Source organism: Astatotilapia calliptera, chromosome 14 (genome assembly GCF_900246225.1).
Source record: "Astatotilapia calliptera chromosome 14, fAstCal1.2, whole genome shotgun sequence".
NCBI lineage: Eukaryota > Metazoa > Chordata > Actinopteri > Cichliformes > Cichlidae > Astatotilapia > Astatotilapia calliptera.
In genome coordinates this window covers 5,705,785-5,725,776 of record NC_039315.1, presented here as the reverse complement: position 1 = coordinate 5,725,776, position 19,992 = coordinate 5,705,785, and the positions used below count along the sequence as shown (strand labels likewise).

At 38.6% G+C, this 19,992-nt stretch overlaps 3 protein-coding genes across 6 annotated transcripts; 2 read left to right on the top strand and 1 right to left on the bottom strand.

Moving 5' to 3' along the window:
- The first annotated feature begins 3,207 nt into the window (after nt 1-3,207).
- On the top strand, nt 3,208-3,987 carry LOC113036676 (cytochrome P450 2C31-like). Its single transcript, XM_026193104.1, has 3 exons — nt 3,208-3,308; nt 3,484-3,660; nt 3,857-3,987. Exons 1-3 carry the CDS (start codon nt 3,267-3,269, stop codon nt 3,974-3,976), a joined length of 339 nt encoding a protein of 112 aa, XP_026048889.1. The 5' UTR covers nt 3,208-3,266; the 3' UTR covers nt 3,977-3,987.
- A 3,027-nt stretch (nt 3,988-7,014) lies between these two features.
- On the top strand, nt 7,015-11,034 carry LOC113036673 (cytochrome P450 2F2-like). The gene is given in 9 exon segments (XM_026193098.1): nt 7,015-7,312; nt 7,629-7,791; nt 7,878-8,027; nt 8,852-9,012; nt 9,155-9,331; nt 9,559-9,694; nt 9,943-10,127; nt 10,218-10,359; nt 10,587-11,034. Coding segments are annotated over 9 exon segments (1,467 nt in total). The 5' UTR covers nt 7,015-7,141; the 3' UTR covers nt 10,769-11,034.
- Nucleotides 11,035-11,849: 815 nt separating this feature from the next.
- Nucleotides 11,850-16,507, bottom strand: LOC113036675 (cyclin-dependent kinase-like 1). 4 transcript variants are annotated; one of them, XM_026193100.1, is made up of 11 exons: nt 16,378-16,507; nt 16,017-16,105; nt 15,668-15,857; nt 15,383-15,504; nt 14,575-14,647; nt 13,565-13,655; nt 13,045-13,245; nt 12,636-12,718; nt 12,487-12,543; nt 12,156-12,308; nt 11,850-11,986 (listed from the first exon to the last, which is right to left on the bottom strand). In XM_026193100.1, exons 3-11 carry the CDS (start codon nt 15,833-15,835, stop codon nt 11,891-11,893), a joined length of 1,044 nt encoding a protein of 347 aa, XP_026048885.1. In that variant the 5' UTR covers nt 15,836-15,857; nt 16,017-16,105; nt 16,378-16,507; the 3' UTR covers nt 11,850-11,890. The 4 variants fall into 4 exon arrangements, with proteins under 4 accessions (XP_026048885.1, XP_026048884.1, XP_026048886.1 ...); XM_026193099.1 differs by having other exon boundaries at nt 16,017-16,507; XM_026193101.1 differs by having other exon boundaries at nt 16,028-16,507.
- Nucleotides 16,508-19,992: the final 3,485 nt, after the last annotated feature.

The following is a 19,992-nucleotide window of genomic DNA, read 5'->3' as shown; positions in this document are numbered from 1 at the left end:
AGACTTTGGGATGGGACGCAAGGGGATGGAAGAATGGATCCAAGAAGTCAGCCAACACTTGAGGGTTCACATACGTACATTTAAAGGTGCGTTTTCAACATGTTGAGGGTGGATTTGAAAAAGGACTGCTGTTTTTCTTTTTCCCTCAATCACTGCTCGAGTCTTTCACTCTTTTTCGAGTACAGTAGCTTGAATATGACCAAAAAATGTTCAATTCAATATTTACCTGAGAAGTTACTGTCACTTTGAAAAAAAGGAAACTTAATAACAAGAACATTTCTTGGAAACACTACAAAACTCTTCATTTGTGCCTGCACAAGAAATAGGCTGTAGTAGTAAGAGAGGTTAGGGAAACAAAACTAAATATGTAACAAAATGCAACAACACGCATTAACATTTTGATAAAATACATCAAATAATTTAGTAACATATGGCGAAGTCTACAACTATCAGATTTTGTAATTCATGTACAAATCCTGTTTTGTCTGAACTCTTTAATCTTTGCATAGAAAACATAAAGTATTGCATATCCTGCTAAAACACTAAAGCATCATTTATAACGTCAGCTTGCTGTGACATGACTGATGCGCTTGGAAAAGATTAAATTACCCATGCTGATTTACAGTTATATACTTTATGTGAAGAGTTTGCAGCCTCAGAGTCCTCTCACAGTACAAATAAATGTGTGTCAGTGTATTTGTTGATCCTAACTGGGCTGTAGGTGTGTGTGTGGCTCCTTGTGTTAGACGTTCACCCTATTACTACTGGAGTACATTCTAGAAACCAGAGGTGTGGACTCGAGTCACATGACTTGGACTCGAGTCAGACTCGAGTCATTAATTTTATGACTTTAGACTTGACTTGAAAAAATGTTCTAAGACTTGTGACTTGACTTGGACTTTTACACCAATGACCTGGGACTTGAATTGGACTTGAACCGGTTTACTTGAAAAGACTTGATATTTTACCCAAAATATAAAATTTAACATGCATATTATATAGAGATTGAAAATGTGACGTCATTCACGGGTAGAACCGCAAAGGATTCTGGGAACTCGTGGCAAGCGGTAGTAGCGCACGCAGGCTTTCAATTGAAATCAGTCACACAGCGATAAAAAGAAACACAAAAATGTCAAGAAGCCGTTGTATTATTAACTGCAATAGCCGGTCGCATGACAGCCACGGGAAGCCGACGGGTAAAGAGATCGGTTGTTATCGGATTACGTCGTTGAAGAGAAATTGTTCAAGCCATGTTTCCGAAGTAACAAAGACGCGACGGGTGGCCTGGATTGCAGCCATTCAAAGACCAAATATAACGTCCCAGAACACTCCAGCTCACAGGTTAGTCTGCTCCAAGCATTTACACGAAGGTCAGTGTTTTTCAGTAGTTAATACCTCATTTTCATAACATAATTAGTGATATAGGTTACAAGCAAGTCTGGCGCTGAACAGAAATTGTCGCGCTATGCTCCTTTATTTATTGTGCATAAATAGTGAATTGTCCTGACACAATATTGCGTTTCGCTTCTGTTATTATGGTACATTAACAAAAACATATACTTTTATTCACAGGATAAAACAGGTTTTTTGTATCACTAATTGCCCAGTACGATTACAGCATACAGTATTATTGTCACTGCTACATTTCTGTGATGCTACCAGAAATTATTTCCACTACTAATTAATTACCGTTGAGCTCAAAGGTCCTATTAATAAACGGTTAACGATTGTGTATTTATGACGACAATTTGTGAGACTGGTAAACTTATGATACGTACGATGGTCTTTCGTTCTACACGGTGCATTTCAAGGTCCTGTACCCATCCGTCGGTAAACTGTACCCGGACTTGTTGCAGTGACCTGAAGTTACTAAACTTCACGAGTGTATGCACTCACTCCAAGAACCGTATGATTATAAATATGCATATAAATATGCTACGATGAGATAGCTGACTTCATCTAACTAGCAAATGTTTTCCAGGCTACGTTGGTGATGCAGTTCTTTTTAATGTGTATGATATTTTTGTCATGCGATTTTAAAGCCGGTCCTACAACCGCATCCAAGAATAACATGCAGCTTATCTCAGAACTGTAGGTGAAAATTATTCTTGGAGCTAGGTTTAATTGAGCTGCATTTTAAAGAGGTGCAATTTCACAATTTGTGTATATTTTCTAAGTTCACTATTTTGTCATGTGTTGAGAAAAACACAGATTTTAAAATTACATGGTCTAATATTTACATTTAGCATAACTGCAACATTATTTTTTCGTTTTGTTTTTTTTAAAGACTCGAAAGGACTTGAAATTCAAAGTTTCAGACTTGTGACTTGACTCGGACTTTTACACCAGTGACTTGAGACTCGACTCTGACTTGCCTGACATTACTTGAGACTTGACTTGAGACTTGAGGATAAAGACTTGAGACTTACTTGAGACTTGCAAAACAATGACTTGGTCCCACCTCTGCTAGAAACAAACAATCCAAAACAAATATTAAGTATTTACTCCATAGCAGACAGTGAAGTACAACAACATGTTTGGCAAGTAGATTCTAATATAGAAGGGTGGAAATTCAGCAATGGCAGAAAATAGCACAATACCTATGGGCCTCGATGCTGGTGGAATAATAACACAGCTGGAGTCTTGGATGAGCAACAATGATAAAGTGGACATGGCTGAGGGGGAATTCGAAAGGTAAAATGACAGAAACACACTGTGATTTAAAGCACATTGAATAGAGACTTTTTTATTAGAAATTTATAGAAAAACAAATCAAATTATTGAATCATTGTGATGATGAAAGAATTCGATTTAAAAACAGGAAAGCGGAAGTGAGAAAAAGAAAAGAGTTGCAGTCGAAAAGCCCAGAAATCCAGACAGATGACTTCATTATTGAACTTCATGTTATCATCATATGATAATTAGCTTTAGTTGACTTCAATTGATTAAGGTGGATATTTTTCTTTTGTTAATCATAATGCTGTCTTGTGTTGATGGTTGAGACTGTTTCTCATTGTCAAATCTTTCTTCAAAGAGAAACTATAAGCTAAATGAGATGATTTATTTAAATAAAGATTTCACATAGTTGTATTTGTAATTCGTAACTTTGCTAACTATTTCCAACTGTCGTTTTCCTTTTTTCTCCAGGTAAACCATTTGACCCCCAATTTGTGTTAAGCAGCACCATTTCTAATGTGATCTGCTGCCTGTTTTTTGGGGAACGCTTCAGTTTTGAAGACAAGCAGTTCCTGCACCTTCTGACCATCATGCCTAAGGTCACAAGGTTTAACAGTAGTCCTCTTGGTCAGGTCAGTGGGCATAATAAAAAAAAAAGACAAACATACTGATTGAATAGTTCTGCATTATTACCTCCAAACCAACAAACCTGAAGTGTGTTGTCCAAAAAATTGATACACAATAAAATTTATTGCATGTTTCCACACGTCTTTAAACAAATAAAGCTGTTTTGTTTTTCCCCGGAAGATGTACAACATCTTTCCCTGGATCATGGACCATCTTCCTGGCTACCACCAAACTATTTTTGGACATGTAAAGGAGGCCAGAGATTTTATCAAGAGAGAAATCCAAGAGCACAAAGAGACCCTGGACCCCAGCTCCCACAGAGGCTACACTGACTGCTTCCTCATCAGAATTAATCAGGTTGGAAAGAACTGAAGGATCAGTTGCTTTGTTAAGGACACTTAGGACTTTTTCAGTAGAGATGATGCATTCAAATATGTATTATTTATTCAAACTATATTTCAAGTGGGTCTGTTGCCTGCTGCTGAAAAGGCATTTAGTTGTTTTTTTTTGTAATTTCTTTTGAGACAAAAATATTCCTAATTTGTCTCCTTAGGAAAAGGACAATCCCTCAAGTGAGTTCAACTACGACAACTTGGTTTCTACTGTATTGAATCTGTTTGTTGCTGGAACAGAGACCACCAGCTACACCCTGAGCTCTCACTGTGCTGATTAAACACCCCAAAATACAGGGTAGGAATACACAAAAAATATTACCAACTTGTAGTGTTGGGAAGGTTACTTTTAAAATATATTCCACTACAGATTACAGAATACATGCCCCAAAATGTATTTTGTAACATATTCCGTTACGTTACTCAATGAGAGTAACGTATTCTGAATACTGTCAGTGCGCCCCAGGGTGGCTGTGGCTACAATGTAGCTTGCCATCACCAGTGTGCGAATGTGTGTGTGAATGGGTGGATGACTGGTTGTGTAAAGCGCTTTGGGGTCCTCATATGTGGATCTCATTTTTCTCAGAAACAAAAATCATGTAAAAAAAAAAAAATAAAATAAAATCTGGAAATTCTTTGTTTTTACATTCATCAGGTCCCAATCTGCCCAAATAGGAAAGAGAAATTAAAAATGCATGCCATGAAAGAGTTTGGGTCTTAGGAGGTTAATATAAGGTGGACATTAGGCATCTCATATAGAAAACTATTCCACGTGTATATAAAACAGGTCCACGGCTCCGAACTGTAGTAAAGGGACCTCTGGATAATACGTCGGGTTCCGTGTCGGGCTCGTAGCCGAAAACTAGCTTTACTTTGTTGTCGATTACGGCGAAACTCGGGCCGATCCCCAAAATGGTCAAACCTTCATTTCTGGTCTTCGCCATGAAGACATTTTTCATTGTCATTGTCATCATGCTGCTGAAGCACCATGTCTGCAGTCTGCAGTTAACTTGTAATATGTAACTGTGTTATATCAATAATTACTTATTATTTGCTTAATAACAAGACTTTAATCAAAAAAAGTGAGTATTGTAGAAGCTTAATTCACAAAGCTTCTACAATACCTGTCATCTATTCTTCCATTTAAAGGTGCATTTCATGATCCAGTTGATACTTAACATTAGATATTAGATAAATATAACCCTTCAACTAGATGAACTGCAAACTGCTCAAATTAGACTCTTTCAGTCCCCTGGCTAACCACGTGACTTTAAAAAAATAATAATTTTGGACCATCAGACAAAGTAAGATAGGGAACAACAAAAGACACACTTAACAATTACAAAACTCTCATTTAACATAACATGGCAGAAACCTGACAATGGGAGACAGACAGGGAGAGGAACCAAAATCACAAAGGCCGAACAAAAATAAAAATTCAAAACACAACACCACAAAACTTGAGGAAAAAGATAAAGTGAGTATTTTGAATTTTGGCTCTATTTTGAGTGTCAAAGCAGTGTTACCAATTTGTCCTCTCAGGACATTATGACAGCTTGCTGTCTGCAAAGCCGGATCTTGGCTGGAAGAGAATCCACCAGTTCTAGCCTACAAAACAAGACAGTTCTAAGGAAGAAACAACTTTGGCATAGCTGAATAACTTTTAACTTTTCTGTTACGGTCATCAAAGAATTAAATATGTAACTTCTATGTTATCTAAATAAATCCATAATTGTGCAACACTGCAGTGACACTGCTTATGTATAAACACAACGTCCTCTACCACTTCCATAGAAGATATTTGTTCCAAAGGTTAATTCTTGGAGTAATGCTACTTGTTTGTATGGTTGTATGTTTGAACATACTATTAAACCCAGTAGAAATATTGTTAACCTGAACCCATATTATTCTTGCTCACTCTTGGCTTAAAAATACTGATAACCATAGCTTCATAGCAGACCTTGATTGAACATTCAGTAACTGATTCAAAAATTAAAAAAACAGGAAAAAAATATTGACAGATATCAATGACATCACTTGTATAAAGAAGAAAGAAGGATTTAAACTACTTGACCCTGTTCTTCCATTTATTTACTACAACTGTAATACTTAACCTTTGATGTACAAACTAAACCTGATAGAACTGGCTTCAGGTACAAACTACAAACCGCAGTCAGTCTAGATTCCTTTATTATGTGTTTTTGTAAATGGCCTGTATTTGTATAGCGCTTCACATAGTCCCTAAGAACCCCAAAGCACTTTACACGTTCAGTCATCCACCCATTCACACACTGGTGATGGCAAGCTACATTGTAGCCACAGCCGCCCTGGGGCGCACTGACAGAGGCCAGGCTGCCGGACACTGGCGCCACCGGGCCCTCTGACCACCACCAGTAGGCAACGGGTGAAGTGTCTTGCCCAAGAACACAACGACTGAGACTGTCCGAGCCGGGGCTCGAACCGGCAACCTTCCGATTACAAGACAAACTGCCAACTCTTGAGCCACGATCGCCCACAATTTTTAATGGAATCTTGTTTCTTTTTCTATTGTTTTTGTCTGCTGAATGTGTTCCTGTGAATGTTCTTGCTCTTGTGCATTTCCTTGTGAGAGGAAATTGTAATTTAAATAAGACAGCTCATGTATATAAATATTTAATACCACAAAATTATATTTTCTTGCTGCCTCTTTGCTGATGCTCCACTCAATTTAATATGACTGGAAGTACTATGTCTAACAAAGAGGTGTTTGTTGTTAGCTCAATTATACGGTAAAGGGCTGACTTTTCATATGTCAACTGGGCCCATTTTTGTTGTTTACATTTTTTCACATTTCTTAATTATTCAATGAAAATACTAACTCGTATTTTTACCAGTCTAAAAACAAAATTATTTTTTAAACACAAACCACAAAGTATTTAATACTTGTACTGAAACTCATTATTTGATCATTTGATTACGTCTGTATTTATTAATGTAACTTGTTCTTTTTTCTGTTTGTTTAACCTTTTCAAATAAACCCAGATGATATGACAGATTGGAGGCTAAACAAAAAGGTGCTTCGTATTTACTATGGAATAATGCAAATGTTGCTGCCACTGTCTCTAAGACAAAGGTTATTCCTTGCAGTACAGTGGCATTTTCTGCAGAGCTGATTTCCTTCGCTCTCATGTGGGTGTTTAGTAACATAAGCATAAAAAAGGGGTTTTCCTTCAGGACTTACTGTTCTCACACCAATCTGAAATTAAACATGTAACCGACAGATTCAAGTATGACTACAAGGCTGAGCATATTGCTCAACAGCATTCTGCAGCACAGCGTGAAATCCAGGCAAAAGGTTGACCAGCGCCTGACAAGCAGCGTAAATGGCTGCATTTCAATTAGTTCTCTTTTGATCTCTCAGCCATTTCAACTCCAGGGAACAGCAAGAGTTTCTGTCCTGGAAAATCATGGAGTTTTCTGGCACGTTGATTTTAATAGGGGCTGTCTTGACGTTACTGTAACTTTTCAGCATCAAGAGTCATAGGCAACTTGCCTTACCTCCCGGACCCTCTGCCCTGCCTGTCATCGGAAATGTGCTGCAAATGGACAAAAGGGCCCCATTCAAAACTATGCTAAAGGTGACTGAATTACTTCTTAACACATAAACCCCCACATAATGTTTAACACAATGTTCTGACTGTTTTGATTGCAGTGTGTATGTGCATGTTTTTGTGCATTCTTATGGAAAAACCACTAAGCTGATTGTTATTTTTATTGTGTAAGACAGCATTATAGTATACCAGTAAACCATTATTTATTTATTTACAGACATCAGCCTCAACTGATTGTCAAAATATTTCATTGCTTGTGGCATAGGATTATGCTTTGGTGTTAAAGATCCCAGGGATTGGTATGTCTGTATAAGCTCACTCATTTTTCCATTTAACCCTTCAGCTCAGTGATAAATATGGCTCGGTGATGACGATGTATCTAGGCCCCCAACGCACAGTGATTTTGTTGGGGTACGATGCTGTGAAGGAGGCGCTGGTGGACCAAGCAGATGACTTCTCTGGCCGAGGACCTATCCCGTTACTTTTCAAAGCTTCCAAAGGCTACGGTAATATAGAGGATTTAATGTTACAATGTGTCTTTTTTGTGAAGGTCATGTTTATGAAACTATGCGTTACTTCTACCTTTCAAAAGGTTTGGGTGTTAGCAATGGAGAGTGTTGGCAACAGCTACAAAGGTTTACCCTGACAACTTTGAGAGACTTTGGGATGGGATGTAAAGGAATGGAAGAGTGGATCCAGGAGGAGAGCAGTCATCTGGTGGGCTGCATTAAAAAGATGAATGGTTGGTATAGAATATGGAAAGGTGACTGTGCTTGTCTTGTGTGTTCAGTTTGTCATATACAGAGTTATAAACTAATATTCACACATTCAAAATAAACTAAACTAAATGATGTTGTACATTTGAGCTTTTGCACCATGTCCATTGTGACTTGCTGTTTGTTTTTTGACCAACACTAAGTGATTTGCAGTCACAAATCATGTGATTATCAAGTTATAAATAAATCAAAAGTTGCTCCAGAAACACCATAATTTTTGGATCTGTTTTTGCACACATATAAGTAAATGTTGCCTATTTTTACATCATCCTAAAAGCTCTCAGGTAAAACAGTGTCATATATTTTGATGCGATTTTGACTGCTGGTAAGCCCAATTCCCAGTAAATATCAGTAAATTTTAAAGTTCACAGTTTCTCAGGGCTGTTGTACGTGTCAGTTGTCATGATGCTCTTTAGTTTTCTGCTGGATTACTGAGTAACAAAAGACAATTTCCTATCATCTGCAGGCGTTTTCTTACACAGGGACTTTTTGTAATGTCTCTGTTAGAATACTGATACTACAATTTTAATCTTTGCATGCCCTACTGCTTCAAATAAAATACAAAATTAGTTAACATTTAAAAATGTACCTTAAACTTAAAAAAAGCATTTAACACAAATAAACATATATTTTTGATTGAGTGCCATTGTTGCAACTGTTTAAGTATTCATATAATTCTTGATAATAATAAAAAAGGACTATAATGAAAATTGTTGACTCCTGACTAGTGTCGGTTTGTTGTTTCATGGGTGACACTGATGAATGTCTTTCTTTCTTTTCTTTTTTTTAGCTAAACCCTTTGATCCAACCTTCTTCCTGAGCTGCACCGTGTCCAATGTTATCTGCTGTTTGGTGTTTGGCCAGCGCTTCAGTTATGATGATAAACACTTCCTATACCTTCTGCAGATCATCTCAGACACCTTGAAATTTGGCAGCAGTTCTCAGGGCCAGGTAAAAGCTAAAGTAACAATAACATGAAACTGGCATGGCGGGTGAGTGATTCAATTAAAAACCAAATGTGCCCAAATAATAGCTAGAGTTCAGCAACATTGCAACACAGCAATCGAGTCTTTTTTTGTTTCTCTCATCACAGCTCTATAATATCTTCCCACGGTTGATGGAGTGGTTGCCAGGTTCACATCACAATGTGTTTGCCAAACTTGAGGAGATGAGAGCATTTATTATGAATAAAATCCAAGAACGTCAGGACACACTGGACGCAAGTTCACCCAGAGATTACATTGACTGCTTCCTCCTAAGACTCAATAAGGTGTGACAGAACTAAATTTAATAACCAGACTAAATCTTTGTGAATTACCTCACTTAGGCTTCTTTTATTTACTGCTGATAATTGCTCTTTTACAAATGTGCATGCCCCCTATTATAAGACAATTCCTTTGCATTGGTATTCCCCTGCAAGTGCATTTTAAAGTCTTTAATTTTAATCTTGAGGTTGTATTGTTAAACTGATAAAATTGTTTTTACTTTCTGGAAAAGCACATTCCTACAAGCCAGTTCCACTATGACAACTTGGTGTCAACAGTGTTGAATCTTTATGTGGCAGGAACTGAAACCACCAGCTCAACTATCAGATATGCATCAAATGTTCTGATCAAATACCCCCAAATACAAGGTAGAAACAGAAAGCAAATGAAATTCTACACACTTGCTCTGATGATTTTCTTCTCTTAAAAATAAATAAAACTTCAGACTGAATGACATTATAATTGGTAATTTGTGTTAATTGTTCACTCCAAAATTCTTTGTAAAGCAGCACTAAAATATTTGAAAGTCTTTATTTAATCTTATTTTTTGCTGATTTGCTACTGACTTTAGAGCTTTCTCCACTAATTATGTTGCAATTTTCTTCTCATTCCAAAGAGACCATTCAGCAGGAAATTGACACTCTAGTTGAACAGCGTTGCCCTTGTATGGAAGACAAGAAGTCCCTTCCATATACAGATGCAGTCCTCCATGAAATTCAACGTTTTCTAGATATTATCCCCTTGAGCATCCCTCACTATGCACTACATGACATTTCTTTCAGGGGTTACACAATTCCCAAGGTATTTTGATGTAATCTATTTTAGTGCTGTTTATGCAGAATGTTCCCAGATAAGAAATGTCCCATCTGATTGAACATCTTTTCTCAACAGGATACACTAATTATTCCCTTGTTGCACTCTGTGCTAAAAGATGAAAAACGGTAGGCAACTCCACGGTCTTTTAACCCCCAGCACTTTCTGGACAACAATGGGAACTTTAAGAAAAACCCTGCATTTCTGCCCTTCTCTGCAGGTAATGATGCACATTTCCTTCTATCCTCCACGCCTTTAGAAAATGTGCTCCTCATTGGATCTACTTTATTAACACATTTTTGTGGTATTATGCCCTTTCCTGGAATATTCTGAGTAACTATTTCTAAGATTTTTTTCTGTGAACAGAAGAATCATAAAAATCTTTTTTTCCATCACAGTTAGATGTATATTGTTTCTCTCATTGACTTATTTATGCTCTTCTTCCAGGAAAGAGATCTTGCATTGGAGAGTCTCTTGCTCGCATGGAGATTTTCCTCTTCCTGGTGTCACTGCTGCAACATTTCACTTTCTCTTGCCCTGGCGGGCCTGACAGCATAGACCTCAGCCCTGAGTACAGTGGCTTTGCCAACGTGCCTCGCAGATACACAATTATTGCAACACCCGGGTAGTAATGCTGATTTAAACTATAGTCTGGGTTTTCAATCTTCTAAACTTTTAAGACTGATATCACTAGCTGTTACAATCAATTTTCATGCCCCGTGCTTCAGTGTGTTTTTCTGTCTATATAAATTCTATCATCTTCTTTACAGCATATCCAATGTTGTTCTGTGTGGTATATTTTCTTTTCCCACCTATCTTTCCATGAAATCTCTTGTTTTTAAAGAAATCATACAATAAACCACGAGAAGAGATCCATATGAAGTAATTTCATTGATGAATGGGAAATTTTATTAATCATTATGTGAAAAGTTGCTTTGACCAGGAAAAAAAAGTAGGGCTGTTTATAGTGTATGGTAAACCCTGTCTGTCTACAGCACAGATCACTGAACTATATAACAAGGAGTTAAATCTGTAATTTGATAAGTCAGGTGATGAATCAAGCCATGTGTCAGGATGCTGGTGTGCCGATGCGTACTCCAGTGGATGGCTGAGTAACAGTGGATGCCTGCATCTGACCTTAGGTATCGCCATTGAGACAGTGGCTGGAGTACATTAAGAACCCATCAAATTATTTAAAGTATTGGCTTTCGTGGTGGGTTTTTATTAAACCTTAAGACTGTGTGAGGAAGTTAAACATCAAGTATACAGGCTAATATCCAGTACTAAACGCTCTTTTTTTGGTTTACATTAACAACATCAACAATGTTTACAGAATCTGAAGATAGATGCATTTGTTTCTCTTATATATGGTAAAATGCTCAACTATTTTAATGTATGATTAGTAATTACTGGATGTATCAGAAAACCGGTATAGTCTTGTAGCCAATTCGCAATGGCACAGTGGTGACTACAAGACATTTGTTTCAATCTTGTAGATGTATCTTTAGCTATGATACGAACAGATTGTGCATTCTTTGCCCTAATCTCAGCTCATAATATATAAACTATTGTTTTTTGTATGAAGAATATCGTTTATATCTATAAGTAATCACAGAATTAAAATCGTATTTTACTTACCACAACATTAACGTATGTTCCTTCAAATCAGCTTATTTAAATGACTGCGCAAAGCAGAACTTTACTCCATCGTTTACACATTTCAGCCACTAAACACTAGATGAATTTATTTATTATATGTTGGGCAGGTGATATTTTTGCTTCACTTGTTTCTTGACTTCTGGTGCAGGTGAGATGTTACTGTTTGGTAACTGAGGGAGGTACTGAGCCTAGAGAGTGAAAGAGAGAAGGAAACAATGTATTAGGATAATGTCTTGTCAGCCTGTGTAGAGTTGCATTCACCGGTTTAAGGACATTTGTAGCTGTAGCAGTGTGGACAATCTCTTTGGGCTTTGGATCATTTTCTTGCACGATTAAACCCCTGTGTGTCACACTGACCCCAGCCTGTCTGCGGCGGGAGCCTCTGTCATGTCGTCTTCCTAGGCGCTCCCCCTCACGGCCATAGTTGAGTCCTCCTTCCTCCTGGAAGTAAGGCAGCTCTAGCAGCTCTTCACAGGACAGGCGCAAAGAAGGATCCATCACCAGGGATGACTGTTAACACAGAGACTTAGCATGAAGCAAAGGCTTTTCAAAATATGTGGACAAAAACTGACTCGCTTATACTGGCTGGGCCTGAAGGACTGATTTGGTTAAAAATTGTCTTTGACAAATTGTCCAGTAGCATTAATCATGATGCTGTATCAGCCAGTCTGTATTACACTAAATATACCTTCATAACCTGAAGGGCATGGGGAGACACTCCATGGAAGCGCTTTTCCAAAGGTTCCTATAGCAAAAAAAAAAAAAAAAAAAAAGTATATAACCCCATTCATTATGACTTCATTACGAACACAGATTTGGTTTTAATAGTTTTCATACCATTGTATCAGGTTCAGGAATGCTAACTCCACTGAAGAAAACATTGGAGCGGAAGACCTGCTGGTGATGGGGGATCAGGTCACCTACGGTCAGAAATTTGATTATTAACCCAGCCTGTCTGTGAAAAGTTTCTTGTTGTCTGAGGGTGTGTTCGGACCTAAACCAGTTTGGCTCAGTTCACACAAAATAGCAATTTGCATGCAATGGGTGCAATGAGCTAACAATATTGTGAAAAAATTTCAAGCAACTAAATAAGAGGAAACAGCTCCTATTTTGAGCAACTAGTTCTCTAGTTAAAAAAAAAAAAGCTACCAGACTGTCTGACAGAAGACAGTTCTCCTGATTGTAGATGTAAATTTATGCTGATGTTACTGATGTCATTAGTGTTTTAAACAGCTCTTCAGTCTACCCAGAGTTTTCCTGATGAGGTAGAGCTGGTCAACGTCAGACTTCCCGGGCCAAAGTGGGTTCCCATTGAGGAGCTCGGCAAAGACACAGCCCAAAGCCCACACGTCAACAGGAGGCCCGTACTGAGTATCCCCGACCAGCAGCTCAGGAGCCCGGTACCAGCGGGTTGCTACATAGTCTGTATAGTCATCCTCTGGTCCCGCTAGTATACCAACACAAATACACATGGTGACAACTTATACACATAAACATTAATATACTGAATAATGCACACTAAATAACACATACATAATTGAGGGAGGGATTACAAGACATGGTGAAAGATTACATGTTAATGTATGGAAACATGACACTGAAACGTTATGCAGCAGGGGTAAAGAGAGACTGTACAGTGTCATTTCACTGTACAATGCATTCACTGGAACTCTAAAAGTGAGGTGGCCATGAGCAGGGCTGACATATAGGATCTGTGTTGAATAAGTCATTACAGACAAATTAACACTCTTCCTTGAATGACCTACTCAGAATACGGGCGAAGCCAAAGTCACAAAGCTTGATGACTCCGGTTTTAGTGAGGAGGATGTTCTCTGGCTTTACATCACGGTGAATGCACTGTGAGACAAACAGTCATTATCAGGGATTTAGGCAACATGATATACAGTCTCTTTGTGTCAGAGCCACAAGCTTATGTTAAGGCTGGCAAATTAAAAATGAATGGGGAAGAACAAGAGCAAGAGATTAGAAACCGTCACACTTTTAACTTAATACTGTATGGCTAAGAGTTTATTTTATTTTTTATTTACCAGATAGACTGCCTATGCTTGTCTATCTATCTATCTATCTCTCTCTCTATATATATATGTGTGCGTATGTGTGCGTGTATAGGAGGGAGCAATAAGGCGAACTGCTCCCCCTACAGGCACCAACTAGTTTTACAGACTGACATTTCAGAAGGGAACCTATTATGACGTGTAACAAACATTGCAATAAAAGCTTTGAGAACATTAAAAATGACTATGAAATAGTATATTTGCTACAATGATGCACAAAAAGGTGCTTATATAGTCGGTAGTTAGATTTAGCTACAGAATTAAGCAGAACTGTGTATCATAAAGAGCAATATATAACATTTAAAAACAGATAAATGTTTGGGAAATAACAATCACTGAAAAAATATATTTAAAAAATGAATATGTTACGGATATCAGATAATTTAACTTATAAAATAACTATATACGTGAGATTTTGCTGAGTAAAAAACAAAAAACACAAAAAAAACCCCCCAAAAACAACAAAACAGCATTTTTATATAAATCAAATCAATAAAGACTTGGTTTGATTAATATAAAAAGGAATGCGTCAACCATCCTCCACAGTAAGTCATTTGCCACTAAGTCAAATACCAGTACAGAGGAAAGGAAGTATTACAGCAATGAGTAATTTAACAAAAATAAGGCATGTGCTCACCTGCATCAGATAAATATATGCAAATCATTTAGATGAAGTGCAACATATAATAAAATATACTGACATTGTGTTTGTGGCAGAAGCTGACAGCCTGCAGAGTCTGCCATACTATACTTTTCAGCTGAGCCTCAGGTACCCTAGAGACCACAAGAGACAAAGGAAGGAAAAACAGACAAACTATTTACAAATTACAATGTCCTCATCTGTCATTCCAGTCATTTCAATAAAAGAAGTGGTGTTTTACTCGGCCCTGCGGTCACCCGGGTAATCCTAGGCCTGTCTTTAAAAGCAGCAGCGCCTTTGTTTTCAAGACCAGCTAGAGTTTCTGCTGCACACTCGTGGGAAAAAGAAAAATGGTAAGACAACAGATAGCCATTGTGGTTTACGTGAGTTCACGTGACAAAAGCTAAACTGAAATCTTGGCTTGCGACCATACATTGCTCAAAGTGCAGAGAAAAGACAAGAGCTATTTTTTCCTACTTTTTGATCCTTCATGTTAAGACTGCCTATTACGCCCTCATTCTACTGCCAGCATTTTCTGTCACCAGAATTTCTTAGCTACAGTCTTGCTCCCTCTTTCTAATTCACCCTGTTCCTTTCTTCTGTCATTCTCCTGTTAGAAATACCAAATACTTCTTTGGCAAACTATTTGCCAAATAGATGACTCCTTAAACCTAAATTCCTTAGTTATAATGTTACTTTATCAACACATCTGGAGGTTGAAGGGAATGATTATTTGAATTTCCAAGTATGTTACCCTTCAGCAGCTCTACCACAACAAACATAACCACTAATCCCAAACTGGCAAAGAGTGAACAGATATTTTAAAAAGTTAATTTGTCACATGCTGTTCCTGTGCTGCTTTGACTTACCCTCGGGGATGTTTGTCAAGCTCATTTAGGACTGTCTGTTCACAGAACTCAAACACCAAGTGGAGCCGCCTTTTCCTCCTGAACACCTCGAGCAGGTTGACCAAATTCACGTGTTTGAGTTGCTAAAAGATGAGCACACATCACAGACACTTCAGTGTCAGTGCTTCACAGCCTGACAAGTTTCTTTCATCAATTCATGTAGCATGCACATGTGTGTGTGTGTGCAAGTGTACACGTGTGGTGTGACATGTGGAAAACTTGATACCAGAACTAATGTCTTCTCACCTTCAGCATACGTATTTCTCGCAATGCAATCTTCTTAATAACTGGATCATCTTCAGACTCCACAAACTTCTTGATGGCGACTATTTGGCCAGTATCTCTGTGCCTGCATTTGAACACCACACCGTAGGAACCCTCACCAATTTTGGACAGCTTTTCGTATTTCTCCATTATGGCAGCTGAAAACTGTCACCTGTCAAAAAATAAATGTTCCCCATTTTATTTAAAATCGCTATCGGTGCCATACTTCATCAGTTTTCACTGCAATCTTTCATTACTGGGGATATTTTTTTAAAGGTGGGCCCAAATAAAAGTCACAGGGCAAGATATGTATGTTTGAAAATTAACTCACGGAGACGTAACCGTTTTCAACGTCTGAGAGGCACACAGGTCCAGAATCTGTCTTTATGTCAGTAGTGAGTCCATCAAACGTCCGCAAAGCTACAAAGAATAGCCATCTCTGGTATTACCTGTCAGGCTCCTTGGTCTTGAATTTACTAATGTCACACTAAAGAGGACTCTCGCCTTCTCGCTTTCATTGCTATTTGCTGTTTCCTCTCCCGATGCGTCGTCACCACCTTGGTAACCCAACAGGTATTATTTCCAATCGGCACAGTCCACTAACTCAGTGCGAGTCATTTTTAACGCAGTGTCCCTTTAAAACGACGCCTCGGAAACGTGTCGACACAGAAATAATACTTCTATAAACTCACCTTTTACCTTACTTGTGGCAAAATGCACAAAAAGGGCAGAAATGCGTCCCAAACACAGAACATCAATTCACAAAGCCGCCTGCGTAAGACACGCACGTATACACTTTCGTTGTAACTATGGAGACAGGTGACACTAGCCTGAGAAGAAGCAAGTAGTAGCAAAAAGTTAATGAGTAGTTTAAATATGTATTATATGGCACATTTTTGATGCATATTGAAGATACAAAAAGGAACTTAACAACCCCCCCTCCCCAAAAAAACCCCCCAACCCTCGGCCACTTTATTAGGCACACTTGTTCAGGTGCTTGCTCAAGTTTTAATGTGATTAGCAGCAATCCATTGCATTTAGGCATGGAGACATAAGTAAAATCTCATATGTTGAAGTTCAAATTGAGGATCAGAATGGAGAAGAAACGTTATTTAAGTGCCTTTGAACATAGCATGGTTGCTGGTGGCAGATGGCCTGATTTCAAAAAGTATTTCAAAAAGTGATAATTTGCTGGGATATTCCTACAAAACCATCCCCTGAGTTTACAAAGACTGGTCCAAAAAAAAAAAAAAGAAGGTATCCAACATACTACAGTTCTCTGGGAAAGGCAACAGTAACTCAAATAACCACTTGTCACAACCAAGGTATGCATAAGAGCAAATCTGAATGCACAATGTCTTGAACCTTGAAGCAGATGGGCTGCAGAAGACTACACTTAGAGCTAGTCCTGTAGACTAAGAGCAGGAAAATGAGGGTACAATTTTCTGCAATTGGAAAGTTATAAAAACATTGCCTGTTCTCACCAGTCTTGATTTCTGCTGGAACATGCAGGTGGAAGGGTCAGAATTCTGCTTATATAACATGAAAGCATGGTTCCATCCTGCCTTGTATCAGTGGGTCAGGCTGCTGATGTAAAAGTGCGTGGGGATTATTTCTTGTGACATGTTATGCCCCTTAGAAGAACTGAGCATAATTTAAACACCACATCCTACTTGACAATTGTTGCTTCAAGTAAGAACCTTCACCATGTCCATCCATCTATACCAGGGGTGGGCAACTTCAGGCCTTGAGGGCTGGTGTCCTGCAGGTTTTAGATCTCACCATGGGTCAACACACCTAAATCAAGTGATTAGTTCATTACCAGGCCTCTTCTAGACTTCTAGACATGTTGAGGAGGTCATTTAGCCATTTAAATCAGCTGTGTTGAATCAAGGACACATCTAAAACCTGCAGGACATCGGCCCTCGGGGCCTGGAGTTGCCCACCCCTGATCTATACCCACGTCCCAATCCAACAGTGCAGGTTTGGGATGTGATGGAACAGGAGATTTGCATCATGGATGTGCAGCCAACAAAGCTGCAGCAACTGTGTGATGTTATCATGTAAATATGGGCCAAAACCCTCTAAGGAATGCTTCCAGTACCTCGTTGAATCTGCGCAATAAAGAATTAAGGCAATTCAGAAAGCAAATGAGGTCCAACCCAGTGCTAGAAAAGTGTACAAAAATAACCCCAAGACTTGTGACAGCTAAAATTAATTTCCTCTAATTAAGTTTTAGATCACACAATCAACAACACCCAGTCAGCATCAATGATTTATTATAAAACATTTAGCATAAAAACGAATGACCTCAGCTTTGAGAGTAAAAGCTGTTATCCAAACCAAATCCCAGAGCAAACTTCATGCCAGTTCTCAATATTGTCATCAGTTGGAAAGACCTTTGTAAGACCTTACAACATCTGATGTGGTGATATGATTCATATACTATCTGTTCTCTCTGTTGACTGTGAATCTTTTACCTCACTTCTTTCAGAGACTTCAGTGTTTACCACAGCTGTGTGGGATCTTTAGCAGAATAACACAGAGAATCATTTAGCTCTTCAATGTGAATGATGGGAAAGCAGTCCAAGTTGCACTCTTGTGCTCAGAGACACACAGACACCTTGAGCTACTGCCATGCGGGCTATGTGGTGACAGGTATGAAATGCCCCATGGCAGACTGGTCAGACAGGATGGCTGTGCAGTGTCAGTAAGAGATGGATGCCATCTTCTTAAGCACTTATGTAACTGAGATTTCTTGCTACAGCAAACTTTCACACAACTTCTGTTCAGGGGTTTCCCAAAATACTCTATCCACTGTGACACTCTTAATTGTATTACAGAATACACATCCAGTTAAAAGCATGACGACATAAAAGGTCTTTTTTAGCCATTATAAAACAGTCTGTCTCGTTTGTCTTCAATCGCACTTCTTCTGGATTTGCGTGTTTATTAGGTCTGCTTCTTAAGGCTGTGTGTAAGATTTTTTCCTCTTGTAATTTTCAATCGTTACTCTTGTCTATCTTGTTTTCCTGTTGTTAAAACAGCAGTATACATTTGTAATGGATATTTTTGTAGGGGAAATAATTTGAAATATCCACACCAAATATCCATACCACCAAACTTACTATCGATAAGAAAGTCAGTTCTATAACCGTTATACCATATTTGCCCACCAGATGGCAGTGTATGCCAATCAAAGTTTAGGTGTCACAACACAAACGACATAGATCAGCAACAACATTAAAAACAGACACACAGGTAACAGTAAAAGCATAATCTGTTTACAGTGCTGGGAAACCTTGGGACCTAGGATTCATATGGCTTTTACTTTGACATATACCACCTACCTAAATTCCAATGTAGATCCCCCAATGTCATAGGGACTCCATGATGGCAGGGGCCTCCCCCAGCAGGACAACACACTGCCACACTGCAAAAACCTGCTCAGAAATGGATCAACAACACAGCCAAGATCCACAGGCTTTGGCTTTGTTTTCCATACTCCCAGTCAGACTGAGCAACCGCAGGATTCCATAGAACAAGCCCAGTCCGTGAAGGCCCAATGGACCCAAAGACCCTACTTGTGCCAGGCATCGGCGGACAGCCCCAGAGGTCCTGTCTCCATGCCCAGACAGTGTATGGAGGATTTAACAACACTAAATAAGATGCTGTTGATGTTGTGGCTGACTGGTTTACAGTAATGACTGCTGACATTTGATCACCCTTTTTTGTTTTTTTCTCACTATCTTATCATTAATGGTAATCAGAGCCATGGAAAAGCTGACACTTAAACAGCCTTTAGGTTCCTTGTTTAACTGACAACTGTTGTTATAGTACTGCTGAAATACAAGGGGATTTTGCCCTGACTTTCCCCAATGCTGAATGTCACTATTTATTCTCAGTTTGTAATGAACAGCTTATTCATGAGCACATTTGGCTAAACCTTAAAAAATTCCAAGAGTCTCCACTGTGCAACGATAGTTTGCTATCTTTACTTCTCTGTTGAATCATCCATCAGAATGAGACAAAAAGATTGAAATAATCTAAGTTTGTTTTAGTCTAGCCCTTCTTTTGAAAATATACAATCTAACCTCTAAAAAGCACCCAGACGCAGAACAGTGCACCACACAGCCCTGCCCTGTTGGCTCCCAATGCTTTGAAATTCACTTTTCTATTTTTAAACCAGCTTGTCTCAAGTGGCTCAGTTCTTTGACATGGTTTGGCTTACACCTTTTTATCCACCAGGTAAATGTGGTGGGCATTCGGTGAAAAATTTGTATAAGACTTTATTGACATATCATCAC

What these genes read in the sequence shown, in the direction of transcription:
- LOC113036676 (XM_026193104.1), top strand. Translation starts at nt 3,267, where the DNA reads ATGCCTAAGGTCACAAGGTTTAACAGTAGTCCTCTTGGTCAG. An exon ending in ACAGTAGTCCTCTTGGTCAG is followed by an intron (nt 3,309 to 3,483) that starts GTCAGTGGGCAT and finishes TTTCCCCGGAAG; the next exon opens with ATGTACAACATCTTTCCCTG. An exon ending in TCCTCATCAGAATTAATCAG is followed by an intron (nt 3,661 to 3,856) that starts GTTGGAAAGAAC and finishes TTGTCTCCTTAG; the next exon opens with GAAAAGGACAATCCCTCAAG.
- LOC113036675 (XM_026193099.1), bottom strand. Translation starts at nt 15,835, where the DNA reads ATGGAGAAATACGAAAAGCTGTCCAAAATTGGTGAGGGTTCCTACGGT. An exon ending in GCTTCTGCCACAAACACAAT is followed by an intron (nt 13,656 to 14,574) that starts GTCAGTATATTT and finishes TTTGTCTCACAG; the next exon opens with TGCATTCACCGTGATGTAAA. An exon ending in ATGCCCTTCAGGTTATGAAG is followed by an intron (nt 12,309 to 12,486) that starts GTATATTTAGTG and finishes CTGTGTTAACAG; the next exon opens with TCATCCCTGGTGATGGATCC.